The sequence below is a fragment of the Macaca fascicularis genome, chromosome 12 (genome assembly GCF_037993035.2).
Source record: "Macaca fascicularis isolate 582-1 chromosome 12, T2T-MFA8v1.1".
Lineage (NCBI taxonomy): Eukaryota > Metazoa > Chordata > Mammalia > Primates > Cercopithecidae > Macaca > Macaca fascicularis.
In genome coordinates, this window is record NC_088386.1 from 105,921,388 (window position 1) to 105,946,123 (window position 24,736).

Consider the following 24,736-nt stretch of genomic DNA (forward strand, 5'->3'; position numbering starts at 1 on the left):
CATTAATTCTTTAACACATTAAACGATTATTTATTGAGCACATTCTATCAGATAGGTACTCTTCAAGGCCCTGTAGATCTGGAAATAAAAAGATACAGCCCCTATTCTCTGAAAACATACCATACTTTTTTCTGAGAAGTCAGAAATGATTATAAAATAGTATAATAAATTCCAACTTAGCAAGGTTAAAACAAAATATATATATGTATAGTATATATATATGATAATATATATACCATTCTGGGGATGTCAAGGAAGGCTTCCTGAGAGAAATGACATTTAAATTAAGTTTAGAAAGGTAAATAATTATTGGGTTGACAATATGGCAGACAAGCTGAGGGTAACAGAATTTGCTATTCTCCATTACTTTTTTCATCTTTGTTCCAATTATTCACTTAAAATTCTTTCTTTCTCTTCACCATAACCTTCAAAACTCTGCTTATCTTTCAAAACTCATCTTTTCTATATATTTCCTAATACCTCTAACCTTACAAACCCTGAAATATACTGTCTTTACTGATTTCAGGCCCACAAAAGATTTGGTTTATTCTTGTTGCTATAAATGTTTATAGAAAGAACATGGGCTTTGGAATCAGATTTACTGCCTCAGCTACCCCAGTGGATGGGATTACAGGCAGCCGCCACAATGCTGGGCAAATTTTTGTATTTTTCACGCTGGGCTAATTTTTGTATTTCTAGTAGAGATGGGGTTTCGCCATGTTGGCCAGGCTGGTCTCGAACTCTTGACCTCAAGTGATCCGTCTGCCTTGGCCTCCCAAAGTACTGGGATTACAGGCATGAGCCACCACGCCCAGCAGGAAAAGTCTTTTAATAAAAGCTAATTTGTCAGAATCCACATTCCTATTTATAACTGGACCCTGATAAAAGAGTTTACAATTGGTTCCTAATAAAACAAACATCTTTATTTTAATACAAACATATTTAAATAGATAATGTAATGATAATCAGAAACTATTAAATAGTAGTATCAATAATTTCTTTCCTTTGATATATTAAGAAATCTAAAATAATTGTGGGGGGGGAAGCATATCCAGCAAGAACTAGAGATAACTTATTTTTCCTTTCATCACAGCTGGTTTAGAAGTACACTAACGGAAGTATCCCCATTATTTTGTTCACACATGAAAAATATGTTTTTCAAAATGAATGTTTCTAATGAAGTATACTTAATTTGTAAAAACTGTAAGCATGAACATCTAAAATTGTATTGCTTATATTCTAAAAGAAGGAAAAGGAACACTCAACAAAATTAATAAATACCAAACCTAAAAAGGAAAGCAATGTTACTTCTTCCAAATAACTGAAGCTGTGCAGATTTTCTTCTTCTGAGCAAATATTTATGAGACAAATATGTAGTACATTTGTGTTTACCTTCTTATCTTTGCCAGTACATTTTAAAAATCATCTTGACATTTCATTATCTCTCAAATTAGTTTAGGCATAATAGATTTTTTTTTTAACTGGGGACGTGAGAAGTTTCAGAGTACACTGCTTGCAATATTTAAAAAATTACTAAAGCCCACTTTAGTATTATTAAGATCTACTATATCATTTATAAACTATATTTGTAAGTTTTATACATGTAATTATTCAAAATAAGTGTTATTCTAAATAACAATCTACATCTTCTCATACATGAAATATGCTGATGGTGAATCTTTGATCATGTTTTCTTCCCAAAGGCATCCTTACCTGTGGAGTCCAGTAAAAAGTAGGGCTCAATCTGTAGAGTTTTCGTTTGTGGAAACTCTGAAGTGGCCTTGTTCGGGCTGATGTACTCATGAAAGTCAAGGATGAAGATTTCAGTCTTGTCCTGTCTTTTCTCTTTTTCTTACTGTGCTTCTGGTTAAGTAACCAGCTACTGGAGGAAGACAGCTCATCTAAATTCTCTGATGCACTGAAATGCCACGAAATAATTAGGGGATGGGAAGGGAATAAAACAAAACAAAACAAACAAACAAAAAAGACAAAGAAAACTAAATGTAAATTGTCTTGATCTATTATGACAGAAGATTATTAATTTTAACCAATTTTGTGGTAACAATTGGTAAAATATTTTGTATTAATGGGAAATTACATATTCAAGTCATGAAAACCATTTTTACATCTATTTTCTCCTGCAAAACAAATATCCCATAAGTTAGAAAATGCTCACGAGTTTACTAGTGTGATGTAATTGCTCATTGTAAATCAATAATTCATGTCAATTACAGTGTTTTAACTACACAAAATTCTTTTTGTGTACGATGAAAATACATAGATTACAGGTATTTAAAAGGGCTAAAGTCATCACTCCATTATCAGTTTCTCTTTTTTTTTTTTTGAGACGGAGTCTCTCTCAGTCGCCCAGGCTGGAGTGCAGTGGTGCGATCTCGGCTCACTGCACACCACCGTCTCCTGGTTTCAAGAGATTCTCCTGTCTCAGCCTCCCAAGTAGCTAGGATTACAGGCACCCGCCATCATGCCTGCTAGTTTTTGTATTTTAGTAGAGATGGGGTTTCACCATGTTGGCCAGGCTGGTCTTGAACTCCTGACCTCAGGTGATCCACCCACCTTGGCCTCCCAAAGTGCTGGGATTACAGGCATGAGTCAGTGTGCCTGGCTATTAGTTGCTCTTATATAAGCACTATATATTAATAACATTTCAGTGAATTTTGAAACAGAGCTGTAACCCTACTATATTTTAGGATTTAAAAAAAATTTTCCAGTGCTACAGAAACAACTATAAAATAATGAAACAGATCACCTAAGCTACACATGAAAACAGCATAATAATTTTACATTTATTCTTTATATATTTTTGAACATATTTAAATATTTCAAATATTTTATAATATCAGAACATCAAGAGGATAACCCTCATTGCCACATAAATTTAACTTCATTTACACTATTATATATACAATAATTAAGCTTTTCAGGCCCTACAAGGTACCAATTTCAACCTTAGTTATGTAGACAAAAGCTAGTCAATTTAGTATTCCAATATTAACAAATGAATCTGCTACTATGTGATACTGCTGTTCAATATGTAAGTTCTAAATATGCTATTTGGTAGAATTGGTGTTTACCAGTAAATATAAAATATGGTTTTTCTATAGCAGTATTGTGTTTGAATCATATTTATGGCTACTCTAAAATATTATATTAGCTTGTGGATAAAGTAAATAATTCAAGAATGCTTCACATAGTAATGAGAAACCAGAAATAAAGGTGTCTGAATGGCTTATGTTGATAACACTAAACAGAATAATTAAACATGGTATTTGGTGACTATCATACATTCAACAAATACATAATTGATTATGTACTACTGGCCAGACCAGTACAGAAAAAAAGAGCTGATGACAACTATTTCACTTTTAAAATATTAAGTCTCCAGAGAGCTCTAGCAAGAATGCTTTAAGTCTCGGAAAATAAAAGGTTCTAAAAATCTTTCATCATGTTGATGGCTAAGAAAGATTTAGGGTATAATGCTTCTCTCAAATTAACAGGTCCAATCTCACAACTAGATTTTATTTTCTGTCATATCAAGGGGGAGCAGAAGGCATACAGGAGAGCCAGTATGAAGTTAGGCACTGAACAGGCTAAGTGGCTAGCATAGAAGGGAGTCAAGGTCAAGAAGAAGACAGATTTCAGTAGGTAGCTGGCATTAGAGGCAGTTAAGTTAGGAGACGTAGGATCCAGGAAGTTAGGAGTAGATCCAGCACCAAAAGAGGTTCTTTGTCCAGCAAGTCAGAAGCACCTTTAGGCAGAACTTACACTGGCTCTTAAAAGACATTGTTCTAGAAGTGTCTAGGGAAAATTAAAAGCTTATTCTGGAGCCTGAGACCTACTTAACTAACTTTTACCTCTATTTACAACTCTAGCTGTTAATGAGATATTAGCTTTCCCCTCCCCACAGAAGGCTTAGCCCAAAGAAGATGAGCCCACATCTTATGAAATGAAAGGACACAACTTCTGTACTGGCTAGAGGCTCATAGGCTGGCTTAAAGATAATTGGAAAGCTTATTATTTGTGTCACTAAATGTTATACAGTCGTGTCACTTAGCAATGGGGATACCTTCTGAGAAATGCGTCATTAGATGATTTTGTATTTGTGTGAACACCACTGAGTGTACTTACACAAACCTAGTTGGTAGAGCCTACTACACACCTAGACTATATGGTATAGTCTCTTGCTCCTAGGCTACAAACCTGTAAAACATGTTACCATACTGAATGCTGCAGGCAACTGTAACATGATAGACATGGTATTAGTGTATCTAAACATAGAAAAAGTAATGCATTGCTCTACAACATTATCATAGTTACAATGTCACCAGATTAATAGAAATTTTTCAGCTTCATTATAATCTTATGGGACTACTGTTATATATGTGGTCCTTCGTTGACTAGAAACATCATTATGTAGTGCATTACAGTATATAATTTTTAAATTTCTAAAGGGGCTGACATATTATCAGAGAAAAAAAAGTTCAGTTTTATTCTTTTCTTTATGTTCCCAACTGCAGGCAATTTATCTTTAGATTCTAACACTTTCTAATTAATAAGGATTCTTGCAAAGTATCAACATCTACCCTCAAATAAATGAAGGAATGCATGAAAATTTAAAGATGTGAAATATGTTTATTTCACTACTAATCAATGTGCAAACTGCATATTCTCATCAAAGCTAATGTAGTACAAAATCATTTCCATAAATAATGGATGAAGGTTACTGTAAATGGTTATTGCAAACCACTGATAAATTCACTTATTTCACACATTAACAATAATGAGACAGTCCAATCAATGAACCTCACTGAAAGCAAAACATGAGGAAAATCCTGAGAAAATTTTGAGGAAGACAACACAAGTCTGATCCTGTGCCTTTGTAATCTAAAGCTTTTTCCCCAGGAGATGATGATTCAGGTAATTAAGTATTGACTAAAATAGGAACTTAATGATATCTGTAAGACAAGGATATCATTAATAAATCAATAAAAGACACCATCATCACATGACATTCTTTTTTTAAAAAAATAAGGTTTATTGCTTTTTAAAAATCTTTCTTTATTTTTTACAGACAGGGTTTCCTTCTGTTGCCCAGGCTGAAAGGCAGTAGTACAATTATAGCTCACTTCAGCCTTAAACCCCTGGGCTCAAGGGATTCTCCTGTCTTAGCTTTCTGAGTAGCTAGGACTACAGGTGTGCACCACAACACCTGGCTAAATGACAGTCTTTTAAAAAAATTTTTAAAGTCACAATAAGAAGAGGAGAAGGTCCAGAAGAAAAAGACTATTTCAATAAATGATAAGGCTTAGTGTTCCCACTGAGATTAAAGTGTACCTATGAAATCCTAGAAACTGAGGATGCAATAGGCCACCGTCAAATATTGTTACAGAATAATTATCAAAATACAATTATTGGCTGGGCACAGTGGCTCACACCTGTAATCCCAGCACTTTGGGAGGCCAAGGTGGGCGGATCACTTGAGGTCAGGAGTTCAAGACTGGCCTGGCCAACATAGTTAAACCCCGTCTCTACTAAAAATACAAAAATTAGCCAGACCTGGTGGCACATACCTATAATCCTACCTACTCTGGAGGCTGAGGTAGGAGAATCACTTGAACCTGGGAGGCAGAGGTTGCAGTGAGCTGAGATCGAGCCCCTGTAGCCTGGGCAACAGAGTAAGACTCTGTCTCAAAAAAAAAAAAAAAAAATATATATATATATATATATATAAAACTATATATATATATAGTTATCATTGTACTTCTGAAAGAGCAAGCTTACAAGTGGGAGAGAACCAGGCGAAGAAATAAATTATTGTTTTTTTTCAGATTTCCAACTGGATGCTGGAGAATAATAAAAATCTTCCAAATGATATAGTTTAGATCCTTTGGGTTGCAGGCATATAACATAACTTGGTCTGAAAAGGAATTAAATAATTGAGGATGGAGAAGTAGTGACAGTGGGTTTCAGGCTTATACTTTTCTATATTTCCCTGGCCTCCTCCCTAATCCAAGCTATCTTGTACCAGCGTTACTCAATAACCTTGTAACTGGTCTCCCTCATCCATCTAGTCCAATAGACACAGTCTCTGCACTACTGACAGTCTAGAGAGGAAGACACAGGTTAATCAGATAATCATGCAAATAAATAAAAAAATTATCACTATGAAAATGCTAGGAAGGAGAGGTGAACAGTGAGTGCTCACCTTTCAGAGCTCACAGGGAATTTGATCCAGTCTTTGGAGGGAGACCATGCAGGAGTTCAAAGAAAACTTCCCCAAGGAACTGACTTTGGAACTGTCCATCCCCTCTAGTCCCTTCTATACCAATTATTTGGAAAGAACAATCTGATCCTGTCATACTTGCCCTGCCACCCTGCCACACAAACACACACACACCGCTTAAAATCTTCCAACAACCTCCCATTGCTCTTGAAAGACTTAAATCCTTAATCTTTTAAAAGGCCCTGATAGGTCTGGCCTCTGCCATAGTTCTCTTGCCTCATCTTGCATGATGCTTTCCCTTGTTCTCTGTGTTCTGATAAAGAAAACAAACCTTTAATCTGAGAAATGCAAGTCCCTTTAAATTACCAGGCCCAGAGAAGCATTAAAATGTGACATGTCATGCCTATAGTCCCGGCTACTCAGCAGGCTGAGGCAGGAGGATCTCTTGAGCCTAGGAGTCTGAATCCAACCTGGGCAACAAAGCGAGACCCTGTCTCTACAAAAATAAACAAAAATGTGACAGCAGTCATGTTTTGCTCCCCGCTTGAGCTCAATACTTAACTCTTGAAGTCACTTGCTATGTGGGCTCTAGACTAATTGACACCAAATAGCCATAACATACCATACACTAGACACCTTAACAAACTATAGTTCAACAACATATAGCCAATCAATAATCAATGTTACTTTTGTAAGCCAGTAAGAATTCATGTCAAACAAAAATTTGTATCAACCCCTTTTGTGGGCTTAGACAAAGTCCCTTGTCCCTTTTTGCCTTTAAAAATCTGCTTGTGGCTGGGCACGGTGGCTCATGCCTGTAATCCCAGCACTTTGGGAGGCTGAAGCAGGTGGATCACTTGAGGCCAGGAGTTTGAGACCAGCCTGGCCAACATGGTGAAACCCTGTCTGTACCAAAAATACAAAAATCAGCCAGGCGTGGTGGTGCACGCCTGTAGTCCCAGCTACTCGGGAGCCTGAGGCATGAGAATCACGTGAACCTGGGAGGTAAAGGTTGCAGTGAGCCAAGACTGTGCCACTGCACTCCAGCCTGGGCAACAGAGTAAGACTCTGTCTCAAAACAAAACAAAACAAAACAAAACAAAAAAACCCTGCTTGTAACAAAGGCCAAATGGGGCACTTCCCAATGTTTCCCAGGCTGCAGTTCTCAACCTTGACCCAAATAAAGTCTCTATATTAATTTTGCCTCATTTTCTTTCCTTAGGTTGACATTTCCAACCACACTGCTTCCTTTCTTTATAAATAATTCACACTTCATACTGTACAAGATCTACATGTTATTTTTGCTTCCTAGAATCTTCACACATGCTCTTCACTACATACTTTCCAATAATCATCTAACTCAGTTCCAAAGTCAGTTCCTTGGGGAAGTTTTCTTTGAGCTCCTGCATGGTTTCCCTCCGAAGACTAAGTCAAATTCCCTACGAGCTCTGGAAGGTGAGCACTCACTGTTCACCTCTCCTTCCTAGCACTTTCATAGTGATAATTTTGTATTTATTTGCATGATTATCTGATGAATCTCTGTCTTCCTCTCTAGACTGTCAGTAGTGCAGAGACTGTGTCTATTTTGTTTATCCTTGCATCAGAAATTCCTGATACTATGCCTTGCATATAGCAGATACACAATGATTATTTGTTGACAGAATGAAGAAATACTATACATACATATATGTTGTCAGGTTTATCATATAAACCAGGTTTAGTACAGCATATGCATAACATATACTACACCTAACTAGTTTGGCGAATGAGTAAATGTTGAACATTTTAAGAGCCAAAAAAGCTCTAAATAGAAGGCTACAAGACAACTTTAAAAAAAGATACGTATTTTCACTGTCTTGAAGTTTCCTTCTAAATCTGACTCTTTGGTTTACAAAAGTTAGGGTTTTTTGTTTTTCAGACAGAATCTCATTCTGTCTCCTAGGCTGGAGTGCATCTGGTATGAACATAGCTCACTGCGGTGTCAACCTCCTTGGCTCAAGTGATACTCCTGCCTCAGGCCTCCGAGTAGCTGGGACTACAGGTGCATACCACCATGCCTGGCTAATTTTTTACGTTCCATACAGACGGAGTCTTGTCAAGTTTCTTGGATGGTTTGGAACTCCTGGGCTCAAGCGATCCTTCTGCCTCGGCCTCCCAAAGTGCATATTCCATTTTTGATGAAATACTATAATGCTGATAATTTCTAAGGATGCATTTACCATTCAATCAGAAAGATTACAACATGATAGATGACTGCTTTGGAAAATGCTGCTACTTAATGGTATGTGATAAAAGTGTTTTAGACATTTGGAATCAAAGACATGTACTAAACTACATTCAGCACTCAATGTCAAGCACAGGAAAAGAAAATTCAAGGATCTTCAGCATAGGAGTGTGAAAGATCCATATCCTTAAGATATCCTCAAAAGCCAGGAACTACTCACAGTAAGGTGGTCATAACTAAAGACTTCCCTTGTATACCAGGACAACGATTAACTGAAGAGCTATACTTTATGGAAAAAACAGACCAATACCAGCACATGCTAAACTAATGGCCTCCATCTTTTCATATTACGACTTCATAGTGCATATATCCTGCCCTTCGCTTTAAAATACACTATGGAGCCAAGGAAAGTAAGTTCAAGGAATAGCAGCAAATAAGGACTTATTCAACATATAATTTGAAACTATTGTTTTAAGTCAGTAGTTTCTAACATTTCCCCCACATTCACACCACTCTCAAATTAAACTACTTAAGTAGAAATAAACTCTGAATAAAATAATTAGAATGTGCATTCCTAGGTGCCCCCCTCCACCCATACACATATACACAAATACCCACACCCACTATACTGGGGTGTATAGTGTCTCCTCAAAGTTCATGTCTACCCAGAACCTCAGAATGTAACATTATTTGGAAATACTTTGCAAATGTGATTAGTTAAGATAAGGACACACTGGATGAGGATGAGCCCTAAATCAAATCAGTGATTTCTTTACAAGAAGACACACACAAAGAACGCACGCCATGTAAAGATAGAGGCAGAGTTTGGAGTGATGTGTGTATGTCCTACAAGGAAAGTCAAGGACTGCAGGCAACCACCAGAAGCTAGGAAGAGGCAAAGAAGGATTCCCTAGAACCTTCACAGGGAGCATGGTCTTGACACCTTAATTTTGAACTTCTAGCCTCCAGAACTGTGTCATAAGAAACATCTGTTATTTTAAGCCACAAATTAGTGGCTTAAACTACAGCGGCCCTAGGAAACTAATATAGCCATAAACACATGCACTTAAGAATCAACGTGTTTGCATGACTTGTAATCTCTATTTCAAGTTTCTCCTTTTCCAGTTGGAAGTTCTTTGATGAATTCAACCTATTGTAACTAAGGTAGGCAGCAACTTTTTCCATACTTTCCCTGCTACACAGAGTCCTTCCAATATCTGAATTTATCACCTCTTTTATCCTTGATAGTACTGGGAGATACAAATGTGTCACACATTCAGACAACTCAATGGCATTTAGGATGGCAGTAATCAAATTTGGATGGATCACGAGGTCAGGAGATCGAGACTATCCTATCATGGTGAAACCCCGTCTCTACTAAACATACAAAAAAATTAGCCAGGCGAGGTGGCGGGCATCTGTAGTCCCAGCTACTCGGGAGGCTGAGGCAGTAAAATGGCATAAACCCGGGAGACGGAGCTTGCAGTGAGCCAAATCGTGCCACTGCACTCCAGCCTGGGCGACAGAACGAGACTCCGTCTCAAAAAAAAAAAAAAAAAAAAAAAAAGAAAGAAACTAATAAAAAATACGACTTAAACTTAATAAGAGCATTACTTATCCTCCAATTGCCAAAAGTAAATACCTCTCTCAAATGATCATATAGATCAAGATCTGGCATGCCTGGTATAGAGAAAACAGTGCCTAGACCATTTCCCTTACTCTGGGTAATAAGTAGAGAAACTACACCTCTTACTCAAAAATGCAAGTCTCTTCAACTCTAACAATAAGAAAATGTGTTGTAGTACACACTGTAAAATGACATTCTTTACAAATAAAATGTGGTATCTAAAAAAATTAAGGCCGGGTGCAGTGGCTCATGCCTGTAATCCCAGCACTTTGGAAGGCCAAGGCAAGCAGATCACCTGGGGTCAGGAATTCGAGACCAGCCTAGCCAGCATGGTGAAATCCTGTCTCTACTAGAAATACAAAATTTAGCCAGGTGTGATGGCAGGCACCTGTAATCCTAGCTGAAGCACGAAAATCACTTGAATCCAGGAGACGGAGGATGCAGTGAGCTGAGATCACACCACTGTACTCCAGTCTGGGCAACAAGAGCGAGACTCCGTCTCAAAAAGAAAATCTGAGATTCATCTTATTGTAGCGACTAAAGTGGGAAATATGTATTTTAAGTATAAAAAGCTTCAGATATAATATTAACTGAAAAAGGTATAAAATTACTTCTAATAGATCTCAACTATGAAAAGCTATATTAAAAAGATGGCAAGAAAATATACTCTGAGCAATATAGTGATTTCTTTTTTTTTTTTCTTTTCTCTTTTTTGAGACACAGTCTTGCTTTGTCGCCAGGCTGGAGTGCAGTGATGATCTCGGATAACTGCAACCTCCACCTCCCAGGTTCAAGCGATTCTCCTGCCTGAGCCTCCCAAGTAGCTGGGACTACAGGTGTGTGCCACCACGCCCAGATAATTTTTGTATTTTTTAGTAGAGACACGGTTTCATCATGTTGGCTAGGATGGTCTCAATCTCTTCACCTCATGATCCACCCACCTGTCCTCCTCTCCTCCCTCCCCTCCTCTTCCCTTCACTCCTACCTCCTCCCCTCTTCTCCTCTTCTTCCCTCCTCCCTCCTCTCTCCCAAAGTTCTGGGATTACAGGCATAAGCCACCAGGCCCAGACTTTTTTTTCTCTTTTATTAGGATGTCTAATACATTTTGAAATGGCTTTTGAAAATAAAAGAGACTTAGGAGACATAGTAACCAAATGTAATTTATGGACTTTGGATACTGGTTTTAACAAATTAATTGTAAAAAGATAATTTTGAGACAACTGCAGAAATTTGAATATGGATAGAGAATGTCAAAACTAACAAATTATGGTTAACAGTATTAAACCTGATAATAAAGTGGTATGTTAAAAGGCTTATCAATGAAATATAAAGAACTATTTACAGTTAAAATAACCATCACTAGAAACTGCTTTACAAACGCCTAGAAAAAGAAAGTGTGTGTCAGGAAAAGGAATAAAAGAATTAGCAAAATTTTGAAAACTGTTAAAGCTGAGAATATGTGGGTTCACTTTACTATGCTTTCTATATGTCTGAAGTTTTCCACAATAAAAGTAGATGGAGAAAATGCCAATTTATTATAGAACTACCTGTCATTCTTATCTCTGGCTCTTAACTTAAAGTGGGATGTTTTAATACACAAAGGCAAAAAGATGAGGAAACCGATAGCCATACTTTTCTACTTGATAATTGAGACATAAAGTTTGTCAAATATTTGTCTGATCTGAGACACTTACAGATAATTACTATTTTATATTTTAAGGAAAACAAAAACACAAAAAAACTTGAATAAAAGCTAAAATATTTTTCAAAATCCCATCTTCTCAACAGAAATACAGTTTTCATTTATACCCTTCAAATCTTTTTTCTATAAAATCATATTGTACTATAATTTTAATGTCCTGATTTTTCCACTTAACATTCCAATATAAGCATGTTTCCATATGATTATACATTTTCTATATACATAATTTTGTATAGTTACATGATATTAGATCTAGTGGTTGTATCACAATTTGTTAATATATTCTCTTATATAAGATTAGGTTTTAGGCTTATATTAAGAGTATAAAGGAAAAAGTAAACTATGTATATAATATGTATCATAATATTAATCATTATTATAATATTGTCATTCACAGGAATCCAAAATTATACTGAAAACATCAACTTAGAATATGCTTCTAACAATGTTATCTCATAACTGAGAAGTGACTATTGAAAATATTGAGGGTAAAAAAATTACTTTTTATGTGATTAGTTTGCCAGCCTAACTGCAGTTTTTCAATTATGATATCCAATTAAGAAAGGATAGTTGCATTTCACACAAGATAATTATCATTAGTAGAAATAAATAGCATGGCAATAATTCATTGGAATTTAATTTCATGTCATATTCTGGGACTCATTAAAGCAAAAACAAAACAATGACAAAAATCTAGACACTATTTCAAGTAGGAATTCACTTTCTGAAAGATAATACCCCATGGGATAAACAAGGATTAATTTATAACATTTTATCTTCATTTTAGAGTATGAGATCTGAAAACCAAAAACTATCCCTATGATAATAAAATGTAATGCTTCATTTGTTTAAAGACTCAATCTTCTTAGTTGCACAGCTCCTGGTGAGTCATCTGAGACCATACTGCCAAGATTAATAAAGCTAAAAAAAAAAACTCTGACATTTTTCTAGGAGATATTGTTATTAAAAGATAATAGTAATCAATAAATAGCAAGTGTGCAAACATGCCCTGGGAAATAATTAACCAGGTACGTTTACTTTAAATGCACTGTGAGGACAGATCATTACAATTAATACTTAAATTATGAAGAATTCATATTTAAGTATGAATACTTAAATACTTAAGAGAATTATATCAAACAGAAGTTCTATATGATCCACAAAAATTAGTAAACAAACAGAATGAGGCTAACCTTTAAAAATTAAAAATTTAAATGTCTCCTAATTATATACAAAAATTATGATATAATGTGATATAAAGCTATAATAAGCATGCTTTATTAGAAGAACTGTAATATTTCATTTATGAGGTTACTTACCTGGCAACATCAACTATATATATAGAATGTAGCTGAAATTTTTTAAAGGCCTTTAAATAACAAAAAGAGATCTCAGTAAGTCTATGCATGAAAGTTCACTCCTGTTTCTTTCTTTCTTTTCTTTGTTTTTGAGACAGGGTCTTGCTCTGTCACCTAGGTGCAGTGCAGTGGCATGGTCACGGCTCCCTGCAGCCCTGACCTCCTGGGACCAAGCAATCCTCCCACCTCAGCATCCCAAGCAGCTGAGACTGCACGCATCAACACATCTGGCTCACTTTTTTTTTTTTTTTTTTTTTTTTTGTAGGGATGGAGTCTTCCTATGTTGCCCAAGCTGGATTTCAACTCCTGGTGATCCTCCTGCATCAGCTTCTCAAATTATTGGAATTAACAGGCATGAGCCACCATGCCTGGCCATCCTCCTGTTACTTTTAAGAGAGGCCTTCTCTCTTACTTGCAGATTTTTTAAAATGTCTCTTATTACAGAGACATCTGTGTCATCTATCACATTGGTTATCTGATTTTCTAGTCCAAAGTCAAATTATGAAGAGAAGCAAAACTACAGGAGACAGCCACGAGAGCAACAAATAGAATATCAATCTGACGATAGGGAAGAAAAAATATGTTAAGTACAAAATATTCCTTATGAATGCTGAGTACGGGCAAAAAATCATGAACATTTCATTCATTCAACAAATATTAATTCATCCCCATGATGTGACTCTCTGATCCAAGTGCTAAGGAAAATAACAGTTAAGTAAGATAGACCAAAAAATTCTTACTTTCCTGAAGCTTACATTCAAGTCCAGAAAGACAAATAAGCAAGTAAAAAATTAACAAAATAATATCACATTTGTTACCTCATTTGATCTTCACAACACAACCCAGAAAACAGGCTGTTCTCATTCTATCTGTGATTCAGATTGCTGTGCAGGATCACAATACTACCAATTGGTCAATTTGGGATTGAACTGTGATCTAATTCCAAAGTAATATTCTTAACAATGAAAATTTTCTTCATAGCACTTGATCAAGGTTTAAAATTATACATCTGTGTGATCATTTAGGTAGTGTCATTTTTTTTTCACAACTAGACTTTATATTACAAGGACAGAAATTCCATTTGGTTTTGTTCATTACCAAATACCTGGTACCCAATCCAAATGCCTGGCACACAGAAGTCACTCAGTAGGTACTTGTTGATTATTCAGTGAATTGTTTTATAGGTATACAGCTATTTATCTCAGTAGCCCCTGAGAATGTGATCATGGTGATGAACCTGAGTTATCAAAAAACTTAAGTTCAGCTCTTTCCCATCTTGCAAGATGGCAGGTGAAAAAGTCGAGAAGCCGGATACTAAGGAGAAGAAACCTGAAGGCAAGAAGGCTGACGCTAGTGGCAAGGTGAAAATGGGTAACTTCAAGGCTAAAAATCCAAAGGCCGAAATCCTGTCCTTGTCAGAAGAATCGGCAGATACTCCCGATCTGCTATGTATTCTAGGAAAAGACATGCATAAAAGGAAATACTCACCCTCTAAATCCAAGATTGAAAACAGAAAGGAGAAGGTTCTTACAGCCATTAGAAAATCAGTTGGTGGTGACAAGAATAGTGGTACCCAGGTGGTTAAACTTCACAAATTGCCTTGATACTATCTTAGGGAAGACGTGCCTTGAAAGCTGTTGAGCCACAGCAAATAACTCCAAGCCAGTTAGTACGTAAGAAAACTGCAAGCCAGCTCCCAGGAGCATTCTGATCATCCTCACTGGACGCCACAGAGGCAAGAAGGTGGTTTTCCTGAAGCAGGTGGGCATTGGCTTGTTACTTGTAACTGGATCTCTAGTCCTCAATCGAGTTCCTCTACAAGGAACACACCAGAAATTTGCCATCGCCACCTTCACAAAAATTGCTTTCAGCAATAGAAATCCCCAAACATCGCCGGGCGCGGTGGCTCAAGCCTGTAGTCCCAGCACTTTGGGAGGCTGAGACGGGCGGATCACGAGGTCAGGAGATCGAAATCATCCTGGCTAACATGGTGAAACCCCGTCTCTACTAAAAAATACAAAAAAATAGCCGGGTGAGGTGGCGGGCGCGTGTAGTCCCAGCTACTCCGGAGGCTGAGGCAGGAGAATGGCGTAAACCCGGGAGGCGGAGCTTGCAGTGAGCTGAGATCGCGCCACTGCACTCCAGCCTGGGTGACAGAGCGAGACTCCGTCTCAAAAAAAAAAAAAAAAAAAAAAAAGAAATCCCCAAACATCTTACTGATGCTTACTTTAAGCAGCAGCAGCTGTGGAAACCCAGACATCAGGAAGGTGGGGTTTTCAACACCAAAAAAGAGACATATGAAATTACAGAGTAGTGTAAGGTTGATCAGGAAGCTGTGGACTTGCAAATGTTACCAAAAATCAAAGCTATTCCTCAGTTCCAGGGCTACCTGCAATCTGTGTTTGCCCTGATGAACGGAATTTACCCTCACAAATGGGTGTCCTAAATTTCTTATGCAGAATCTCATTAAATGACTGATACATTTTGGGGAGAAAATTAAGTTCAGTACCACACAAAAAAGGCAATGTGTAAGACATTTTATTTAAACAATTCTTCCCAGTTTAATTGAAAAAGGAACTTAAGTGGAATCCACAATCCTCTTACTGTCATGGATACCTCTTTCCATATAGTTTCTAGGGTAGGGTTTAAAGTCATTAAGGCACATTGAGTACAGTAATTTCTCTATATTTACCAGTTCTCGATTTAGGCTAATATAAAATTATTACATACAAAAGAGCATAACAGTGATGTTATAAAGATATATACATCAGATTGGATTGGAACCTTTATGCTTTTACTGTAATTGTTTGAAAAAATAGAATTCTTTAAAATAAATATTTAAAATGGAAGAATATTAACACTAGTAACTACTTTAGAAAATATGTTCCATTAAATTTAAAATAAAGAAGTGCGGTATAAAATTAACACACCTGCCCAAGGTCACAAAATGTCTAAAGCAAACAAAATACATAAAAGCTGTGTATTCTCATAACTACTTTGCCTTCAAGCCACTAAATTATAAAAACATTACAACTGATTAAAAATAAAAAGTTAAAATTTTGGGGGGAGGGGTGCAGGGGAGATTAAAAGTCTCAAGATGGTCTTTTGAGGAGACAGATTTTGTATGAGAATAAAACCTAACAGTGTTTTTATGCTGATTTTTAGAGTGCTTGATTTAGTTACAGAGTCCCATACAAATGAAGTAGACCAAAGGCAAGAAAGAAAACAACTTCCCAAGAGATGATGGAAAAATAGATCGTGCCTCAGTGACTCCTAGTAACTGTATAATGAATGTCTTTACTAACAGCTGGCCTACTGTGCCATCTACACAGTTGTGTGCGAAGGGATACCTACAAATGCCCCCAAATCCTTACCCTAATTCAGGTCCACATTGAAGCACTTGTTTTTAAAGAGTAAGAATAGCTGAATCAATGACTAGTATACTATCTAAGATAAGAAATAAATAAGACTATATCTAAAAGTTTAATATACTTTATGTCCTCACATTAAAATATCAATGGCTAACATTATTAGGCTGTTTCTTACATGCCAAGTTTTGTTCTGAGTTTTTATAAATGCTATTTCATTTACTTCTCATACAACCATATACTGTTTCCCAATATCTGGTATGTTTACTGTAAGCCATACATTTGAACTCTTCGTCAGTGATCTGCTGAGTAGCATACTACATTTTAACAGACCCAGCATTTACCCTTCAAGATAATATTACTGTAGAAATTGGATTAGAGGGGACACTGAGTGATTGACAAATGTGGGTTAAGACTTTATAAATTTTTTGGAACAGAGAATATAAGTATTTAGGCACCATAATAATTTTAAGATTATGTAAAACAAAGTATATATTATCACGGTAAATTACCAAATGTCCTGCTTTGTTGTTTTTTGGGTTTTTTTGAGATAGGGTCTCACTCTGTCACCAAGGCGGAAGTACAGTGGCATGATCATGGCTCACTACAGCCTCAACTGTCCTGACTCAAGAGATCCTCCCACCTCAGCTTCCTGAATAGCTGGGACTACAGGTGTGCACCACCATGCCCAGCTAATTTTAAAAAATTTTTGTAGAGATGGGGTCTCACTATATTGTTCAGGCTGGTGTCAAACTCCTGGGCTCAAGCCATTCTCCTGCCCAGCCTTCCAAAGTCTTGGGATTACAGGCATGAGCCACCATGCCCAGCCATGTTATTTTTAAATATACCTTTTTACCTGTATCTATAAACATTCTGCAACTTCCTATTATATTGTTACTATAATATCTAATGTTTGTATTAATTTACACATTTCAGCTCAGTGTGTACCTCAAAATTCATAACTAAATTTAAGAGTGCTTTTCAGGTCACAGAGGACAATTAAAATAACTGTAACTATTGGTCCTTTCCTTTAGACATTTTTCATTGCCTTCTAAAAGTATATAAGATGACTTTTTTCAGGAAAGACAGAACAGACATCTGAGATTAAGACAGATTTGACAGATAAAGGGTAAGAATTATAAACTCAACAACTAGATCAGTCCCCATCACCAAATTTTAGGGTAACATGAAATAAGATTTAGTATTTTGTTTCCATACCAACAAACTAAATACCACATTCCTGTGGGACTAGTCAAATTTTGTTCATAGGTTTAGGATGAATAATGTCATTGAAGTATTTTTTCAAAACTATGAAGGCAAATGTGACTTCCTATGTGACTATTTTCTATTTATCCTTTTTGAAGTATATAGTTTATATCCTATTTTTCTTAACCTTTTAAAAAATACAAAATGTAAGATACATATGCATAAGTACTTAAAGCATTTATCTCATGTTTAGCTTGTAAATATGAAGCAATAACTCCCCTTACTCTTCCACTTTCCCATAACCACCACTCAAAGGTCAAGAAACAGAACACTATTAGCACTCAGGAAATGCCCCTCTTATGTGAAGCTCTTCTATTATACTTAATTTAGGAATAATGAAAGCCAAATCAGTACTTTTTACTGAGATCCTGAATAATTCAAGCACCTCAGTACAATTTGAATCCATTTTATCCTTCTGACCTCTATGTTATTGCTGTTATAGACTCTTTTTAGCCCCACTAGACTTATTTTACTACTGTTCACTTACACATGCCCATATGGTTACTTACCATTCTGTTCTTCAACCCTTCTTCATCTCAAATTTTCCATCCAGATAATATACTACTGCCCAAAGTATATCCTTTATGTTTAGAGTCTACTAATCTACTCTCTCAGCCTTGGTTTGTCTCCAAATGTTTGTCCTTCACACTCAGACTTGAAAGATGATTTCTCTGTGTATAGAGTTTCTAGGTAAATGGTTATTTTCTTTCAACATACTAATGGTACCACTCCACTGTACTCTGGCTCCTATTGTTACCATTGAGAAGTCAGCTGTCAGTCTATATTTCAATTAAGATTATGTCTTTCTCCCACTTCTGGTTGCTTTTGGACATTCCATTTAGCTTTGTTTTTTCACATTTCCTCTATGTCCAGAGGTAGATTTCTTTTTAGTTGTCCTGATCCAAAATCTGTGTTTGGCTTCCTGAATGTGGTGTCTTTCATCAGTTCAAGTAATTTTTCAGTCACTCTCTCTTCAAATATTTCTTCTATTTCATTCTATAGTGCTTCTTCCACATCTCCAACTAAGTGTCATATTAGGCCTTCTCACTATATTCTCTACATTTTAAAATGACTCTTCTGTATTTTCCATTGTTTCATATCTTTTGCTACATTTTGGAACTTTTCTTCTGGTACTTCTTCTATGTCACACATTCTCTCTTCAATTGTGTCCAGTTTGCTGCAGAAACCACTTACTTAGTTATCATATTCAGTATTTTTAAGAAGTCTTACTTAGCCTTTTTCCAAATATGCTTATGTCACTTGATATAGTTTGTTCCCTGCTGGTATTTTAGGCCTATCTTTTATTTCTATAATTAGGCTACCATTTTAAAGTGATCAGTGTTTGATAATTCTAATGTCTGAAAACTTTATGATCTTTTTCTGCTGTCTGTTATGTGCTCCTTATTCTTACTTTTCTTGCTCTGTCTCCTTATGTTTGGTTATATTTGACTGTTTGTTAACCCCTGCCCTTGGCAAATTATTCATGAGAATTTCCCAAGGCTAAAAAAGAAGGTGCCTTCCTCCAGAGGAAATCTGCATTTGCCTCTGCCATTACAGAACCATTTAAAACTAGTGATCTCTTGGATCACTCATTGATGCAAATTTGGACTGAAAATTCATGTAAAAAGTCTCCACCATGATTAGCCATCTCAAAGATAGGCTTTTTTTTTTTTTTAATCTTCTGCTCTGCTTAGCCCCAAGGCAAATCTCCCTATGGTCCCTAGTGGTGGAGAAAGGGAAACAGTTTTACTTCTAATTTACCTTTACTGTAATGGCATAGCCCCTGAAAGAGAATGGTCCCTACTAAATACAAGGATTTTATTTCATCTTCCTGCCATGGGCAGAGCCAAGGGCTTCGACCTAGGTTATTTATTTATTTATTTGAGACACTCTGTCACCCAGGCTGAAGGGCAGTGGCATGATCTTGGCTCACTGCAACCTCTGACTCCTGGATTCAAGAGATTCTTGTGCCTCAGCCTCCCAAGTTGCTGGGACTACAGGCATGCATCACCACACCTGGCTAATTTTTGTATTTTTAGTAGAGGTGGGGTTTTGCCATGTTGGCCAGGCTAGTCTTGAACTCCTGGCCTCAAGCCATTTGCCCATCTTGGCTTTCCAAAGTGCTGGGATTACAGGCATCAGCCATCTCAACCAGCCTGATTTACCTTTAATCTATTAAAACTTCAGCTTGATTTTGCTGGATTTAGTTTTAGTTTCTCTCCTCCCTTCCCCCAAAATATATCAAAACTTCAATTTAATTTTGTCTAAATTTAGCCTCACAAAAAGCAGACTGCTGTGATTTGCTTACTTTTTGAGCTCTGGCTTTCTCTTAGCTTTTGGCTTGGCAATTAACATTTGCTAATTTCTCATTTTTGAAATAAACAAAATTTAAAAACAGAATTATCACATAATCCAGCAATTTCACTTCTAGAATACCCAAAACAATTAAAAGCAGGGACTCAAACAGATATTTGTTCATCCATGTTAATAGCAGCCTTGTTCATAATAGCCAAGAGACAGAGGCAATCAAATATCTATCCAGAGATCAAATGTTGTCTATATAAAAATAGAGTATTATTCAGCCTTAAAAAGGAAATTTTGACACACAGGCTACAACGTAGATAAATTCTGATACTATGGTAAGTAAAATAAGTTTGTCACAAAAGGACAAACACTGTGTGATCCACTTATAAGGTACCTAGAGTAGTCAAATTCATATAGAAGGTAAAGTGGGAGTTGCCAGAAGCTGACAGCAAGGAAGAATGGGAAGTTATTGTTTAGTGGGTACAGAGTTTCAGTTTGAGAAGACAAGAAAAGTTCTGAAGATGGACGGTGGTGATGATTATACAACATTTTGATTGTATTTAATGCCATTAAACTTACATTTAAAAATAGTCAAAATGGTACATTTTTGTTATGTATGTTTTATAATTTTGAAAAATATTTACGATTTTTCTTACCTACCCATTTATTATAAATACATAAACACATTAATAGTATTTATATGCTTCTGCAAAGTATTTATATGCTTAACAAGGACGTCTTCAGAAAGTGCTTTGTGGTTTAACTGTCAAGTCTGAAATACCATTAAATAGACTAAGCCCTTACTCATATAAACATTTGAATCTGAAAGATGTTTTCTTCATATAGAACTATGTGAAGGAAAAATAACAAAGGTATTGGAAAATAGCAAGACATAAGAAATAAAATTAGGCCTCATTTGATATTCTACTCCCAGTGTCAAAAGGCTCATAGAGATACATTTCACATTACTTCAATCCAGATATCTTTGAATCAAAGCTATTTCATATAATGCTATAATATAAAATTGTATCTCCAATTAATTTTAAAAATCTATAGTAATATTCTCAAACATGAGTAATATTTAAAAACTTAGATTTGTAGAATTTCACTACTATGTATTTATTTTATAAAAAGTTCAATTAGAGAATATTTTAAAAGTTGAATTCTTAACGAGTTGTATAAGCATCAATTAAGTACTTTTCATTATAAACATATTTATAGTTAAGGGATTAAAAAAAAAAAACTTCTTATAAACCACTAACACCCTTTCCTAGGGGTGGTTACTCAGGCTCCAAAAATAAAGAAGGGGACAGGAGAGGAGGGGAGGGAAAATGAGAAGGAAGAAGGGAAAAGGAAAAATGTTTTGCTTGTCAAAGCTCCTCAGGCTCCCTTTACCACTCTTAACTACTCTATTATCACCTTAGAAACAAATGCATCCACACCTATCTTAATCTATTTCACACTACTTTTAAAGAACAGGCATATTTTCTGTAATAAGATCCCTCCATAACTTTGTGATAAGGTGTTTCTACATTTCTCACCTGTGGCTCCTTCCTTTCCCTTTATTTTAATAAAGATGCTTAAATTTCCTCCATCTTAAAAACAAAAATATTTTCTGTGACTTTGTATGTCCCTTTTATCATGGCCTTTAAAATCAGTGGCCTTGAAGGGTAATCTTGACTCCCTCTCTCCACTTCTTCTCCAATTCTCTTATTAATTCATTCTTACCTCTTTCTCCATCCTGCTCTTGTCAAAGTCTCTCTTGCCAAAGTCTCAACTCATTACTGAAAAAACCAACAGATATTTTCAGTACTCTCTTTGGCATATGAAACAATAGACCATGTTTCCTCAAAATTTGCTACTTTTCCTTCAGTGTTATTCTTCTTATCTGCAATATAGTCTAGTTTCTATGTTTCTGGTTAAATAGATTTATAGACTTTTTTATATATATTATCACAATTTATGGCATCTTTACAAAACATTTTAATGAAATCAGGAGTCAGGAGTATCCCCCAAAATCTTTTGTTTTACATGGTAGTTTGCTGGTTATCTGGTAACAAAGCATTTATAAAGAACTATTAAACTTAAAGATAAACTATGCATTTTAGATAACTATCAATTGTTCTAAATTTGATCACTCTCTCTTTGATAAAAAGTAGATAAAGTATTACATTATCGAGAAAATGTTAGAAAATAAATACCTTTCCTGCAAGGAAAATATGATATTTTGACAAAAAATGAGAAAATAAATGCTTTTTGAAATACACATTATGTAGCAACTATTTTAAAAAGAGTTCATTGTTGCCAAAAATGTCATTAATTAAAACATATCAGCACACTTCAGAAATATGAAAAACAAAATTTTTATCTGCTTTTAAATCTATCAAAACATTTTCATAGGTTCTGAACTTGTTAAAACTTTTGAAAGCAAATCTTTTCAATTAGTCTGCAGCAACAACTAATTGACATGAGGAAAGACAGTATTCAGTAGCTGATTTCAACAAAAACCTTTGAACTACTAGTAGACAGAATTAAAAAAACGTAATTTAGTAAGCATGGCCAATTTTCCATTTCTTTCATTTGGATCTACATATCTTTATGAGGTATCTTTTTCAAGTGTAACAGTTATTAAAAGCCAGTATTCAAACAACTACACACAATTCCATTTTTATTACATAGTATTTTATTAAGTAGTTACATGTTTCACCAACCAGACTGAGTTATTTACAAGTGAAGATTTCTGTCTTCATATTTGTGTCCCTAGGACTTTGACTATGTGGCATACAATAAATAGTTATGCAATCAATGTTCTGCAAATGAATGACCAGAAATACAGGCAAGTATATTAAAATGAAAATTCACAAACACATGAACACACACCTGTAACTATGTGTGCAACTGTGTACTACTTGATTAGGTAAACAAAGTATTATCTAAAATGGGATTAGCCCCAAATCACAATGCTTACACACCAATTTGATGTGTTTTATGGGTCAGCTTAAAATTCATTCACATACATTCTGACTTTCCTAATTAGGATATGTTCTCATAAATGAAAATATCATAGTTATCCCATACTATATGACAGAATCTTTACTTTCAACATGTTTTATCATTGATATGAGGAATGAATATAAAGTCGAGAAAAAATAAAGCAAAACCAATAGAACTGTTCCCACGATAGAACAATGGATACATAACTCAATATAAATAAAACAGTAAATTAAAGATTAGATGTTCAAAATAACCAATTGGAAATAAAAATCAAACGTTAGCTTTTTATTTATTATTATTTATTTATTTATTTTTTGGAAACAGAGTCTTGCTCTGTCACCCAGGCTGGAGTGCAGTGGCGCGATCTTGGCTCACTGCAGCCTCCATCTCCCAGGTTCCAGTGATTCTTGTGCCTCAGGCTCTTGAGTAGCTGAAACTACAGGAGCGCACCACCACAACTGGCTACTTTTTTGTATTTTTATAGAGACGGGGTTTCTCCACGTTGGCCAGGCTGATCTCGAACTCCTGAGCTCACGTAATCTGCCCACCTCAGCTTTTTATTTTAAGACTTTGTTTATATCCACTAATCTCACAAAGAATTTGATGGCTACTTAGCATAATTTTCACCATGGTATAAATTTTCATTTTATGCTATATTAGAAAGTTATTAAAATAATAAATCATATAATTTTAATACAAATATTTCCCAATATAAAATTATACTTAGTTGTCTATGGTAATTAAGGCAAAGAAGCCAACATTCCAATTTTACCTGAAAAAAATTAGACAACGCACACATAAAATGATATTCTATTAGTATATCTAATAGAATATATTCTAATTTTATCTTCAAAAGGAAAAGTTCTAAGAGAAAAGGAAACAAAATAAAGTAGAACAAATGCTGTTCCCAAAAAAGGATTAGGATTCATAGAATATAAATTTTTGCTAATATAACACAGATAAATTGCTAATAATTATCGGAGTTATTAATTATAGTCAGATAAAAATTTACCTTATATAAAGCTAAAATACAAAATGATTAAAACTTAAGCTGAATCTAATGGGTGACAGCTACCAATCTTCTGTGCCTAAATTATATCTAGGGTCTTTTCTCTTCAAAATGCATTGCAAGGACAGCATGGAGCTCAAGAATACCAAAGCTACAAAATGGAAGGTATCGTAAATAAGGCAGTACTTCTATAGCAAATGTTATCACTGCTATTCTTTTTTTAAGAAACATTATGAAACTTCCCGGAAATCTTTCTCCCTCATTCCTTGATTTATCATTACCTTAATTGTGTAAATTTAATATTATCAAAAAATGTATCCATGGTATACTGATTGTACTCTAGTAGTCCCTAATGTATTAAAAAAAGTAACTATAATACTTAAAATGTCAAAACAAAATCGAAATAAGATGAAACAGGCAAAGTCAAATTTAAAAGCTAAGCTATCCCATTGATACCTACCTCCTGCAAATGCCATTAGCCAGACATTTATGGCTACAGGATTTGGAAGAGAGGGGTGATGAAGTTGGGGACAAGTTGAGAGGGGCAATCAAACTGTTGATGATCTCAGTCAACTGTGCACTCTGCAAGGAAACAGTCAACCTTTTACTACTGCTAAGCAAGAAATGTGAGTTAAAGCTCACA

General features: G+C 35.4%; 1 protein-coding gene and 1 pseudogene across 19 annotated transcripts in view; one reads left to right on the forward strand and one right to left on the reverse strand.

Annotated features, from left to right (window-relative positions):
* The window catches only part of KANSL1L (KAT8 regulatory NSL complex subunit 1 like), a 140,041-nt gene that overhangs the window by 52,998 nt on the left and 62,307 nt on the right, over positions 1 to 24,736 (reverse strand). For 10 of the 19 annotated variants that reach the window (XR_012421439.1, XR_012421438.1, XM_005574155.4 and 7 more), the window contains exons 5-6: positions 24,554 to 24,675; positions 1,714 to 1,918 (exon numbers count right to left, since the gene is read on the reverse strand). Coding sequence is in view for 14 of the 19 variants with exons in the window: in XM_005574155.4 (XP_005574212.3) it covers positions 1,714 to 1,918; positions 24,554 to 24,675 (327 nt within the window). In the remaining 5 variants the exon portion in view is untranslated. Of the gene's footprint in view, positions 1 to 1,713; positions 1,919 to 18,629; positions 18,964 to 21,818; positions 21,875 to 23,638; positions 23,949 to 24,553; positions 24,676 to 24,736 lie in introns of those variants that run through there. The other 9 variants (XM_074010004.1, XM_074010002.1, XM_074010005.1 and 6 more) reach the window with 5 other exon arrangements.
* LOC123567945 (large ribosomal subunit protein eL6-like) lies at positions 14,416 to 15,724 on the forward strand (annotated as a pseudogene).